At 48.6% G+C, this 13,112-nt stretch overlaps 1 protein-coding gene across 5 annotated transcripts in view; it reads right to left on the bottom strand.

Moving 5' to 3' along the window:
* The window catches only part of ZFHX3 (zinc finger homeobox 3), a 183,649-nt gene that overhangs the window by 16,338 nt on the left and 154,199 nt on the right, over window positions 1-13,112 (bottom strand). For all 5 annotated transcript variants that reach the window (XM_049805272.1, XM_049805271.1, XM_049805270.1 and 2 more), the window contains 2 exons: window positions 8,798-8,931; window positions 8,390-8,590 (listed from right to left, as the gene is read on the bottom strand). In XM_049805272.1, the coding sequence (XP_049661229.1) occupies window positions 8,390-8,590; window positions 8,798-8,931 (335 nt within the window). The remainder of the gene's footprint in view (window positions 1-8,389; window positions 8,591-8,797; window positions 8,932-13,112) is intronic.

Here is a 13,112-nt window from a genome sequence, read left to right as displayed (position 1 = left end):
GGATTTCAGAAGAGAGTGAGTGAGTGAGGCTGTTATCTGCATGCAGTGTTACCTTGCTTTCTGCGAAGTCAAGGACCACAAGGCTCCCACTGAACTGCACGAGATATTAGCAAATCTGTGGTGAAGCTGAAGGTAAACCTATGTGCAGGACATGAAATCTTCCTTATCTACACACATGTCAAATCCAAGCAAACATAGACTAGACCTTGGCTTCACTAAGCGAACGGAAGCAAAAACAGTCCACAAAAAACCTCAGAATCAAATGTTCGCATATGAGTGGCTGCAGACCTCTGAACTGCACTGGGGAGCGATGCTGAGCTCCCTCCCTTTACTGGGATGGCTGGTGCACGGAGGTGAGTGCTGGGTCTCACAGACGTCTGCAGGAAAGGCACCTGGCACTGATAAATCACCAGGAGGGAAGCTGAGCACACCAAATTCATTCCACCTTTTACTCTAAGCAGGAGTATCTGACAGCTGTGGGTGGTGGGTCAGGAGACGTGAAAGGTCACTGGTTAATTCCCGGTAGCCAGGCTCGGAGGAGGGGGATGAGCAGGGATGCTGAGGAGGAAAGGCAAGAAGGAGCCATCCCTCTCAGCTTTATCAGCAGGGAGAACGCTTTCCTAGGATCTTTAGGAATTATGAAAAATAAATCATGAGAAATTAAAAAAAACCCCAACAGAGTAGAAAAAGAATAAAATTATCTAACACCTCAGCTGCACATCATTATAGAAAACTGTGGGCTTTTTATACGCATTACAGTAAGGCAGCCATCCCCACTACCACACTCAGTACGACGGATCAGTAATTGTTTTCATACACTTTAATTAGAAAAACTCAGATGGCTATGAATAATAATGGAAAAGAGAGACTTTTGCACTTGAAAGGTTGAAGTCAATCAAGTGTGAATGACGGCAAAAAAGAAAAAAAAAAGACACCAATTCATCAGGCCTCTGTTGTCTCGCCGCGTCTTTAATCATAATTCCTGATTGGGATTCAAGAAGGCAGTAAGCAGCGGTTCTTTGTCTGCCTTCACCTTCCGTCAATTAACTCTCCCCGAAATATAATCATCAACCTCACATGCTCCTCTGCATCTTAATCTGGGTCTCCAAACCAGTAAGTCCTGCCCTATATGTGTTTAAGTAATTACCTTTATCTACCTGCATCTCCATAGCCACAGTTCTCACCCTACTTCTACCCCTCCCTTCACAATAAAAAGAAGAAAAAAAAAAGGGGGGGAGAAAAAAAAAAAAAGACTGTGGTACATTAAATTGCTACAGGCACAAAAATCCAAAAGGCAAACAGAAAAAAGTGCAGGAAACTAGAAATTCTGGATATGGATGTAGGGCAACTGCAGGCAGCCCAGACAGCCACACAGGGCTGGCCCTGGGAAGCAAAACCTTGAAAGTAAGGCACTGGTCTTCCTCCAGCAACAGGACCCACTTTAGTTCTCTACCTGTTTAGCACCATTCAGGCTTCTTCTGAAAGTGCTGTCCGTTTCCTATGCCATTTTCCAGGGCAGGACTACTCTGTCTCTTCATCCCCAAGGACCACTCCCGAGCAGGTAGCAAAGATAAAAATAGTGAAAATAGGCTGCATGTCTCAAATTATTTTGCATTTACACTGAATTCCAGACTGCCCATTTTGAACTACCTGTCCTTTTACACTGCAAACCTGTCCGAGGATATACCATTTCCTTGTAAGTGCAGAAAATGCCTCGCATGTTGCAGCTGCTTTTATTATAAACAAGTAGTGAGAGTACCAATGGGGCAGGAAGGTTTAGTAGGCCACGGCCACCCGGCAGGTAAACAAGGAGCGGTGCTCTATGACACAGCATTTTGTACTTCAGTTTTATTTAAATGGCATTAACTGTTCTGGCGATAGAGAGGAACGTGTTTATCTCGAGCACAGCTCATGTTAGCGTGTGCTGTTGTTAAATGCTCTCTACCTCCCTCTCACCTGAGCAGGCAATACCTGGCATGTAATCCTGGCATCCATCCTCAGTTCTGCTCAATACCTCTACCTCCCCGTTTAAATGTTTACAACACCAACTGTTTCACACCGGCAACAAGTCAGTCAATGTGAACCATTATTAAAAAACAACTCTACAGAGCTAAGTCCAACAAATGTGATTTGTCTTCTCCCTTTCCTTCTTCTGTACATACTTGTTTTGGTCTGTCTGACATTAAACTGTGTCCCCTTCACAGCTGCAGCCGCGATCTTCTGGCCCACAAGCCACCAGCAAAGCCTTCCAGCTTGGAAACACCACTCTCACACCAGATCCACTTCTGTGCACAGCCCCGAGAGCGCCCGTCCCCCTGCCGCCCCTGTGTCCAAGGTCTCCTGTAGGTCACTCTTCCAACGTTACCGCACAGAAGCAAACGGTCCCCTTGACCCCTGTCACCCTTGACCTTTCCGTCCAAATGAAACCAGGAGGTGGGGAGGAATCGGCAGCTCACTCCTACCCGCTCTTTCTGACAGCTCAGCATTCGGATACCAATACGTGGATCAGGTTCTGTTTATCAGTACTTCGATGACTAGAGTCACCGTCTCCAAGAAAACCCCCAATGCTGAGGCAGGCGCTCAGGGTGCACCCTTTGCTCTGACTGCCCCGTCCCCATCCCCGTCCGCTCAGTGGGACAGGGAACTTGCCTGGGTAAGGAGCGAAGGAGGGGGAAGTTTGGGCCAGAGACTGTGGCAGCCCCTCCTGCGCCCCACTTTGAAACATCTTCCCTGTGGTCTGTACTGGAGATGGGAACGCCGGCCAGAGAACTTCCCTCTAGAGCAGACTGCAGAGAAGCCACTTATCTGCCTTAGAAGATGGGAAGCTTTTGGGACAAGCCCCTCTACTTCCAAGGACCCTCCCTTTTGGATGAAATTCAGATCCCCTTAAGCAGATAAATTTTGTCATGATGACAAGGTCCACTGACATACATGGGCACCCCAATTCGATGGCCATTTCTATAGACAACGTGGTCCAGCGAGTGGCTGTTACAAAAAACCCAAGGGCTGACATGCCATGTCTCCTGCCTCCCGGCCCCATGAGTATCCTCAGCAGACTGCACACGGCCTGACACCTACTGCCCTGTCACCAGTCTGGAGAACAACCTGCGGGTCCACTCCTCACTGGTGACAACCAACAGCAGTGACGAGCGTGGCTCCTGCCACTATTAAGACGATGAACTGCAGAGCTGCTTATCAGCATGGACTGGAGGCTCAGAGCTGCAACACCCCTCCTGCTCTGGCCCCGGCAGCATGACACAAGCATATTCCTGGCACGTCCAAAAAATTAATCTTGGATAGTGTGAATAGTCAGCTCCCCTTGTGCACTGGATCAGCCTGCTCTGACTTTCCTCTGGACCAAGTGACCGAACGTGTGGACAGCCTATGCAGTTCCTTCGTAAATGCCCCAAAATGCTGAAATCATGCGGCTTTGAAAAGAAAATCTCTAGAAGGGGTCTGAGGAGAGATACATTACTATCCCTATGTCCATGCAACCAGGGGGAAATACACATGCAATGCAAGGTTCCCAACCAGACAAAGGAGGTAATTTCCATTACAAAGAGAGAGAGAGGGTGCTGGAGTGAAAAGCTTCATTAGACTCAGAGAGGCAAAGCGATGGCAGTATACCAAGGTCACTTCTAATTTAGACCATCTAATTGGCAAACATGGCTCCAAATGGCTATCATCTCACAGGGCTCAGAATTAATGAAGCCCGATTATTTTCATTACCTTCATCCGAGATGGAGAATGAGACACAGAGTGAGAGGGAAAGGGGGGAGAGAGAGGGGGCGAGAAGGAGGGAGAGAGAAAAATTGAATGACAGCAGAAGGGAGAGAGCAATAAGAAAAGACAATAGGAAAGAGGGAAAAAATGTAAAGATAGCAAGAGGGAGAAGTGAGGATGGCAGGGACGGGCAAGAATTACTCTTAGAGCAAGGGAGAAAAGAAAAAGATGGAAAGACGGCTGAAACACTGGGAAGATGCCCTAAACCGAGGAAGAGAAAACTGACAACAGAAATGACGGGAGAGGAATGTGCAGAAGGATAAAGCCGGCCGCGGGAGGAGGGAGAGCTCCCCGCTCCTGGAGGCTCTCGGGAAGCCGTCCCTTCTCCTGGCTTGAGCCCATCAGTCTTGTCAATCGACTGTGCAGGCGAACTGCACTTCACCCTCATTAAGGGGCTCTCTGCTGAAGCGGTGCAGGCCCAAGATTAGCAAAGAGGCTGTTATGTGGAAAGATGGCGATTAGACCCGCTTAGAGCGGCTGAAACACCACGTAAAATGAACTCGGCCACCTTGGCTTACCAGCCCCGTGGAAGGGAAGCCGCAGGAGACGGGAATGACGGCAGGAGCCCCTGCCCCTGCCCCTACCCTGCGGGGGCTTCCCCGGCCGCCCCGCCGTGTGGGGACGTGGCGCGAGCTCCGCTCCCCTCACCCTGTGGCTGCCACCCTGCCAGCCCCCCATCCCGCGCCTGGGCCAGCGGGGAGGACCCGGGTGTCCCGTGGGACAGCCAGCCCGGCTGCTCGCTGATATGAAAAGGACGAGGCACGGAACAGCCAGCTCTGAGATGCTGAGCACAAGCAAGCAGCCGTTACTATGGCAACAGACATATTAGACACTGCAGGTTCCTGAAAGGCGTCTGATAAGGTATTATTAACTGGAGCCTCCTCCAAACGCCAAGCGCAAAGACACTATGTCGAAAGGGACCTGGCTCCCAGTTACTGGACTGCAATTCCCTCACAGTGGCACCAAGACCTGATTCACGTGTCAGATTGAGACGGGAATCTTAGCTACAATGAGCAAAATTGGCAACCTTTGATGCTGCCACGTTCTCCACAAGCCATACTGACTTCTCAAAATACGTCATTTAATACAAAAAAGAACTGCTTTCTTGGCCCACATGCTATTTGACTTGAAGCGGGAGAAGCTGTCTTCCTCCCCAGACACATCTCTGGGTACCAAAGGAAAGAGCTGCCCAGGGCCAGTGGCAATGGCAAGGTGGAAAAACCAGAAACGAGCGAGAGGATGAGCTTCATGGCTAAGCCAGTCTCCACGGTTCCCAGCAGAAGTCCTGCGCTCTGCAGCAGAAGGACAAGGCCCTGCTCCAGCACAGCAGATGTGCTCACCTAAGGGGCTGTTCTCCACAGTACTGCAGTTGCTTTGGCCATGTCCTCTGCAGGATGCCCCAAGCTCCTTAAAAAGTGCCTTCTGCCAGACTCCCTGTATCCTGGAGGACACAGATCTGCCCAGGCCGAGAGGATGGACCAGCCCAACCGCACCCATTCCAGACTGCGCGTTCTGCCAACAGCCCAACTCAGAAACGAACCATTTCACATCAGTGTAACAGATACCCTTAGCAAACTGGTTACGCTGGCTGGCGTAAGAAAGGGGCTCAGCTTCTGCTCACTGCTCTTCTAAGGTCAAAATGCCTTTCATCAATTTAGTTAGAAGCTAACAAGATTTGTTCAAGTCCTCAGAAGGTTATTTACACACTTAAGCACCATCAATCAAAACGGATGCAGGTCGCAGAGACCGAGGTCTTTGTGATGGGACAGCATCTTGACCCAGGTGCACAAGTGGTCGGCAGAGCAGAGCTACACCCTGCTAGCGCCTGAGAGCATGGCCAGCTTTGCAGGGTTAGTGAACGGCTGGTGCTCTTCTTCCCTACCTCTCTATATTCTGTTACTCAGAGGGGGCCAGGGCCAGTCAGCCTGGCTGGATTTTTAATGGGTTTTACGATGCGGTGCCTACTCTGGGCACACACAGTTCTCGCAGGCGGTTGGGACCACTGGTCCAACGGTGGCCACCACGAGCCTTTGCAGCCTGCCAGGGCGCAGAACACATCTTTGGCTCCTGCGGAGCCCAACGGGGCTGAGAGAGAGGGCAGAAAAGTGAGAGGACAGGTAGCTGGTAAAGCAAAGCAGGAAGATTAAAAAGGCATTTGAGAAGGAGTGTCCTGGTTTCAGCTGGGATAGAGTTAACTGTCTTCCTAGTAGCTGGTACAGAGCTATGTTTTGAGTTCAGTATGCGAAGAATGTCGATAACACTGATGTTTTCAGTTGTTGCTCAGTATTGTTTAGACTATAGTCAAGGATTTTTCAGCTTCTCATGCCCAGCCAGGGCACAAGAAGTTGGCATAGGACACAGCCAGGGCACCTGACCCAAACTGGCCAACGGTGTATTCCATACCATGGGACGTCACATCTAGTTTAGGAACTGGGAAGTGGGGGCGGGGAATCGCCGCTCGGGGACTGGCTGGGTGTCGGTCGGCGGGTGGTGAGCTTTTGCCCTGCGCATCATTTGTACATTCCAATCCTTTTATTACTGCCGTTGTCATTTTATTAGTATTATCATTATCATTACTAGTTTCTTCTTTTATGTTCTATTAAACCGTTCTTATCTCAACCCAGGAGTTTTACTTCTTTTTTCCCGATTTTCTCCCCCATCCCACTGGATGGGGGGGAGTGAGTGAGCGGCTGTGTGGTGCTTAGTTGCTGGCTGGGGTTAAACCACGACAAGGAGCCACAAGAGGACTGGAAGGGTGATTGGAAGAGAAGACGAGGGAACTATAAGAGAAAAGCTGGGCAACGCTGCACATGCTTGCTCAGACAACATCAAAGGAGGGGAGCTGATAACAGGAGTATTACGACAAACATGATATTATCCGTGTCCATTGTCAGGAATTGGCAAAGAAGGGAGAAAACAAGCAGAAATGGGGTGCAAGAAAAAAACTCACAAAGAACTGACAAGAATCAAAATAAACACTTATTTTATATACTTGGTGACAAGTTCTTAAATGCAGACACAACCTTGCCTTGAAGATTATACCAAAGAAATAACAGTGTAGAAATCTGACAATACATCCCATTTGTGAATTTAGAAGGGGTTTTGAAAATGTGCCTTATTAATTCTACCTGTATCTTAAACTGACACTAGCAAATGGAAACGCGCACTCATGTGAAACCTATGAAAAGGGAATTCATGAAAGAAACATTCTGGGACTCAAAATGTTATTTACTGAAGCAAGTGCCTGAGTGCTGGAGAGTGGGGTAAGCCTTTATGAGCATTTCTGCACCACGAGAGCATGTACAAGTCCTGGAGAAGAGGTCTGGGAGCTGCACACACAACTCCACGTGTATGCCAGCAGCAGAGAGGGACTCTGGGTCAGTGGCTCTGGGGTAAAGCAAGCCAGAGCACAAACCCAGGTTTCACAAATGAGAACCTGAACACTGTGCTGTTAATTTGCCACTCCTCACCAAGTACTAGCTCTGAAGTTAGATGAATTTCGATTCCTTGGAGATGGTGTTGGAGAAGGATTCCCATGCTAGGTGCTGAAACCAGGATGCAGGGCAGAACAGGAGCCTGGTGCAAACACACTTGTGCTGAACCACAATCTGCTCCCCATCAGAAGCTGCACAAGCAGTAGCAATCACAACCCATACACAGGCACAATACTGTCTGACAAACAGCTCGAGAAGTGGAGTTGTCACAAGTTTGAGCTCTACATGAAGACAGTTAACTTTACCTAGCAAACTTACATTCCATGCTTCAGTGGCAAACTTCCTACTTCAGAGGATTTTAAATGCCTGTGCTTAAATTTTAATTTAAAACCAGGCATTTCCAAACATTTTAAAAACAGCACTTGAAACAGTAGGTCTAGTATTCAACAGTGCCATAATAAGGTTCTGCCTCCCTTGGGCCAACTGCAGCATATCCCTTGTTCAGGTTACTCTGAAAAAAGGGAATTGTTACACAACAAAAGCATTGTAATTTTGGATGGAGCGACTCCTCACAGAAGTAACAGATCCAACTTATCTCATACAACCATAACAATGATCCTCATTAAGTGAACTAAGCGCAGAACATGGGCTGCACAATAGGACTGTTTCCCCTCCACGAGATGAGACCGCCAAGGGAAGTTACTCTGTTGGTTCTTAAAATCATATTTTAAGCAGAAACCTGTTATCTAATTTCCTGTAATGTTACCTTAATCACCCTGGCTGTCCTTGGGAAGTGCTCATCAACACACAGCACTTTTTCTCTGCAACAGAAGCAGCACAGTGCATCAGCTACTGCATCTCCCAGAAGCTTCTGTGCAAATGCGATCCCAGGCAATGACCTCAGTAGTTAAAGGAAATCATATTTATTCTAATCTCTTCACAGGGAAATTACTCAACACTGAAACACTGCCAGTTTCCACAGTGGTCAGGCACGAAGAAGATAGTCTCTGCAGACAAAACCTACAGGGATGGGGAAAACCTGGATGACAGAGCCCTGACAGATGAAGGAGCTGCCCACTACAGCAAAGTCAGCCCGTGCAGGTCAGGCCATCCCTTTACTCTTCATCTTTGCTAGGAAGGCGGCAGACATGCTTGACTACGCAGCCACTTACCGTCATGATGAGTTTCTCGACACAGTCAGGTGACACACTGTGCAGATGGGTGAGGTGCAGCTGCAAATGGATCTTGTTGTTCAGCATGTCCTGGCAGAGTGGGCAGCGGAGCATGGGCTGCACTGAGTGCTGGGTCATCGCGTGCACCCGCAGCCGATTCACGTCTGTGTTACTGTACTTGCAATATGGACACTGATACATCTGCAGAGCAAGACAAATGAATCACACAATTGTTACAGCTGCTGCTTTCCTCTTTCCTTACAGCTAGACTTTAATAATTTGATGCCTTCTCCTACCACCAGTTACCGCCTTTCATCCTCCCTCTCCTATTTTATTCTTTGCTTTTGGCACATATGAAACAAATTACCTGCTTGTAGATGCACAAAAAGCTGGGTTCTTCTTCCTTACCTGCTCTGATTTGGTCTCCTCTGAAGTTTTTGACCACTTAAAGGAGAGAGGTGACTCAGAGCTGCTGGGAAACGATATTCGTTTAGAAGATGCTGGAGGCTCTGTCAGCTCCTTCTCTGCCTGGCTGGCTGGTGCTGCAACAAAAAGAGATTTCTATCAGGACATCCCCAAAGAGGCTTAAGTTGGACAAAGACCGTATTTCCATTTGCTGCTGTTGCTTGAAACATAGCAAGGACTTGGAGGAGGATGAGTCTGTGGACTAACTTACATCCTACAAAGCACGCCTGGTCAAAAATGTTTTCTTTATTATCTTTAATAGTGTTATTTATAGTTAGAAGCAATCTCAGCTATTTCTGTCGGCTGCTTACAACCTGTTAGGTACAGGAGAGGCTTGTCCTGTGTCTACATTGGACACACAAATGTTTGGCCAGACTTGAAGGCCAATGTGTCACCTCCATGAGCAGCTGGCTGACTCAACAAAGCAGAACTCGTACTCCTAGCTCACCTGGGACGTTTTGCATATGAACCCTCTAGAATACATTTCCCTTGGAGATGGCTGGAAGCTGTGGCCTTCAACCCAACTGACTTGCACGCTGGGCTGGAAGCAGCGGCACACTGCCAGGGCAGCACAGGCCAGCCCAGCCTCAGGGAAGAATGGAATTCTGAGGGTACTCCCCAGCATGTGGTACCTCCAAAATGCTGACGATGGCAGTGACCCAGCCTACAGCCAGTGCTGGGATAGGACACAGATGTTCTCACGCTGTAACAAGCTGAGGAAAGGTGATTTTATTTCAGCAAAACAGAAAAAGGCAAATGAGCCCAGAAGTCAACAGCAAAACACTCTGCAAGTTGTGGCACTCCGAGAAGCACATCCCTGACCTTTACCCCTCCCCCGAACCCTGGCAGCCTGCAGTACATAAATTTGTGGGACATCTATTATTTAAAAACTGTAAGGACAAGTATATTATACACAGCCCCCGTCTCCTCCTCCCCGAACACACATTCATAACAGTACTTTAATCTGTCTCGAATCGACTTCAAACCCATTTCGCCCTTAATGGGAGTTATTCATTTTCACTTGAAAGGTAATATATGACAGCTGGATATTTAATATGATGGATCGACTGCCGATTAACAAGGCACTGTAGCATTCTTAGACCGGTCCCCCCATACTCTTCCCCTTGTCTCATTCTCTTTGTGAACCCTCTGGTATCCGCTCCTTGTTTCAGAAGATGCCGTCAGAGTAATATCCAGGCAAACTGCTTCCTTCTCAAAGATCCTTCCATTCACTGGCATAAGCTATATTTTGAAAGGTACCACATCACAGTAAGAAATACAATCCCCATTTATAACTGCTTTCCCTGCCAGACCCCACCTCTAAGCATTCAGTTAAATAGAGGCAAAATGACTTCCAGGAGAGGGAAAATAGGTTTTGCAAATAGATAACAGTGCTGCCAGAGGGAGGCAGGGATCAGAGGAGCTCTGGTACTACTGAATTTCTCCTGGTAGACTTGGCCGTGCCAAAGCCTGCTTAGGGGCAATTTCCTTCCCTGTAGTGCTGCCATGCCGCATGCCTCTTATTTCAGCCCTGGCTGGTTATACAACCACCTCCATGCACAGATGTAAAGTCCTGGCTGTATCTGAAACCAAAACCACAGGACCCCACTGTGCTGCCAACTCCATGAAAACGTCCAAACCTAGAGTTTCTTTGTGTAAAACAAGTCTGCGGTGTCAGTGCCGACACACGGACACTCACACAGACCCCGCTCTGGCCCCTGCGCAGAACGGCGGACTGCTGCTCAGGTCAGTCCACTAGCTTGAACCCGCGACCCTCCCTGGGGTTCAGACCTGTAAAGTCATTAAAGACGTCTTACAGGACCAAAGCTGGCCTTCCTTACTTCCTACTAATAAAATCCACTCGGAGCGTGAGAAACACAGCACCACTGCAGATCCACCTGCAGCTCCTCCGCTGAGGAAAGCAGTCCCTCCCAGTGGGTTTGGGGAGGCAGAGAGCACCACCGAGAGCCAGCACCGTGGTGGGCGAAGGACCACCCTGCCTTAAAATGCCCTGCCCGAGCCTTGTGTGATGTAAGTGGCCCTGATAAGAAGGCTAACTGCTGTTGACATAGTCCACTCCTCGGTGTGACCTTGGACATTCAAGTGTCAGCCCCAATGAGGCAGTCAGGCATCGCAACCGGCGTCTAGAGTCCCCAGGGCTGGCAGTGCGGTCACGCAGCCGTGCAAGCTCTGCTCCAGCCCTGCACCGGGCTGGGATGACAACACCAGCCACAGCTTTGGGTCCCCTTAGACTTCTCTGCCCCAGATGGCGATTGTGTCTCCTGGGTGGTCTGGGCAGGGTCTCTCTGGGCTCTGTATCTGTCAAACCGCTGCTTCAGATCTTTGGGTGTCATCTGCTCTGCAAGACTACTGGCAAGTCCTGCAGTGAACCATGCTGGCCCTGCCAGCCCAGGGAGAGGGTCAGGGGACACAAGGGAGGAAAAGGGATGACTGGAGAAACCTCTGCTCATGTATATGGGTTACCCTTCCAAAAAAAGGATGATGCTTTCAGCTTTGGCAACAGAGTGAGACCCATGAAATACCTACAAAACTGCATTAATAAACCCAGGTGTGCTCCTACAGCGTGAGCTCCGGACACTTTCAAAACCCCTGGTATCCCCACCAGTGGTAGGATCTGCACTGGCACAGCAAGGCATGAGCAGCTCAGGGAGCCCCTGGTCCTCACCCTCTGACACGGACTTCACTGTGCACTGCTTCTAGCAGCTCACCGATGTGATGTTTTCAGATGCAGTGACTAAATTCAGCAACTCAACTGTCAATGACCCTGTAGCTGCTGAACACTAGTTGTAACCTCTGGTGTCACGACAGGGTATTTTCTTATTTCCTTTCTACTGCGAAGCAGCCTGCTTAGAATTAGGGAAAATTAAAAGGTCATTAAAATTTACTTTTACTTACCACCTCCAAAGTGCCCAATTTTATTAAATGCACTTGATCCAAACCATAACTTTATTCCTTCAAAACCTGAACTATTAATGATTGTCCAGACCCCAGAGTAACTGGTTTGTTGCAGGGTTCTAAAAAACGCATACGGAACATTTGTTCTAAGTATTATTTTTTGAGTTGACAGCTCAAGTGGGAATTTTAACACCAAGACCGAAGTTTATTGTTGATAAACAGCCAAACACATGAAGTGACACATTCAGTCCACATCACAGATCAGAGGAATTAAAAACTCTCTTCTGCCTGGAGAAATGAGGACACACAGCTCGGCATCTGCCTGCAGAGCTTCCTGGCAGCTGTGTGGGACCTTCGTGTCTGCACGGAGTGGATGGGACAAAATGTCCTTGGCTGAAAATGTCAAAAGGGCCTCAGCCCCGAATGGCAGCTTGGCACCAGAGAAGGTGGAGCACAATGCCTGTGCTCTCACCATGTCCAACACCACGCTTAGAGGTCCAGGCCTTGCAGGAAAGAAAAAGGAATCTGGGTTTAAAGTATGACATACAGCTATGCATCACTCAGTATTTTTACTATTTTGACTCTTAAAATGGATTTAGTTCAGGTCTGCCAACCTTAGAGAAAAATCTGCATTTCTCAACAAATGTACCCAAAAGCCAAGTGCAATGGGCCCGTGCTGCTGCAGGCACGCTGCCCCGCCACAGCACTTCTTGGAGACCTACTTGCCTTCTCATTCTTCCTCAGCAGCTTCTGCTTTGCAGAGGAGGAGGAGAAATCCTCCCAGGCGTTCATTCAGAAGTGAGATGGGACACTTCCTTGGAAGTGGGGATCCTTTGCTTTGCTAGGTCCAGAGGCAAAACCGGCAAGGGTTCCCAAAGCTGCATGCTCTCCATCCTGGTGGGAAGGGAGTTGCCACCCCGCCTCCCAGCCATCAGATTCTTTTAGCTAAAGTACCACTGACAGCCCCTTCATCTAAACTTCCATCTCCCAACCAGCAACATAATGGAGAAGCCAATTAAATGATTATTAATTCATGCTGCTTTCCGTAAGCCAGAGGTTCTCATCTCCCTGCATTCCGTAAACCAGCTTGCCACTTGCCCTAGAAATTTACAGTGGGGTTTCTGCTATCTCCATTGATTTAAAAAACAACACCCTCCCCGCCCCCAGCCTACTGAAAAAACTCCCTTCCTACCAAGTTCAGCAGCCAGCCTGGGAAAAAGTTTTCAGTGGGACCAGGGAACTGTGTTTTCACTGTCCGATGGAAAATGAAATTCCATATTTGGTGGTGCTTCCCTCCTCAAACCTCCCCTGACATTTTCTTGGAGCAATTACTCAGCATCAC

This window comes from Accipiter gentilis, chromosome 7, assembly GCF_929443795.1.
Source record: "Accipiter gentilis chromosome 7, bAccGen1.1, whole genome shotgun sequence".
Classification (NCBI taxonomy): Eukaryota; Metazoa; Chordata; class Aves; order Accipitriformes; family Accipitridae; genus Astur; species Astur gentilis.
The sequence above is the reverse complement of the archived record's forward strand: the minus strand, read 5'-3'. Positions and strand labels throughout refer to the sequence as shown.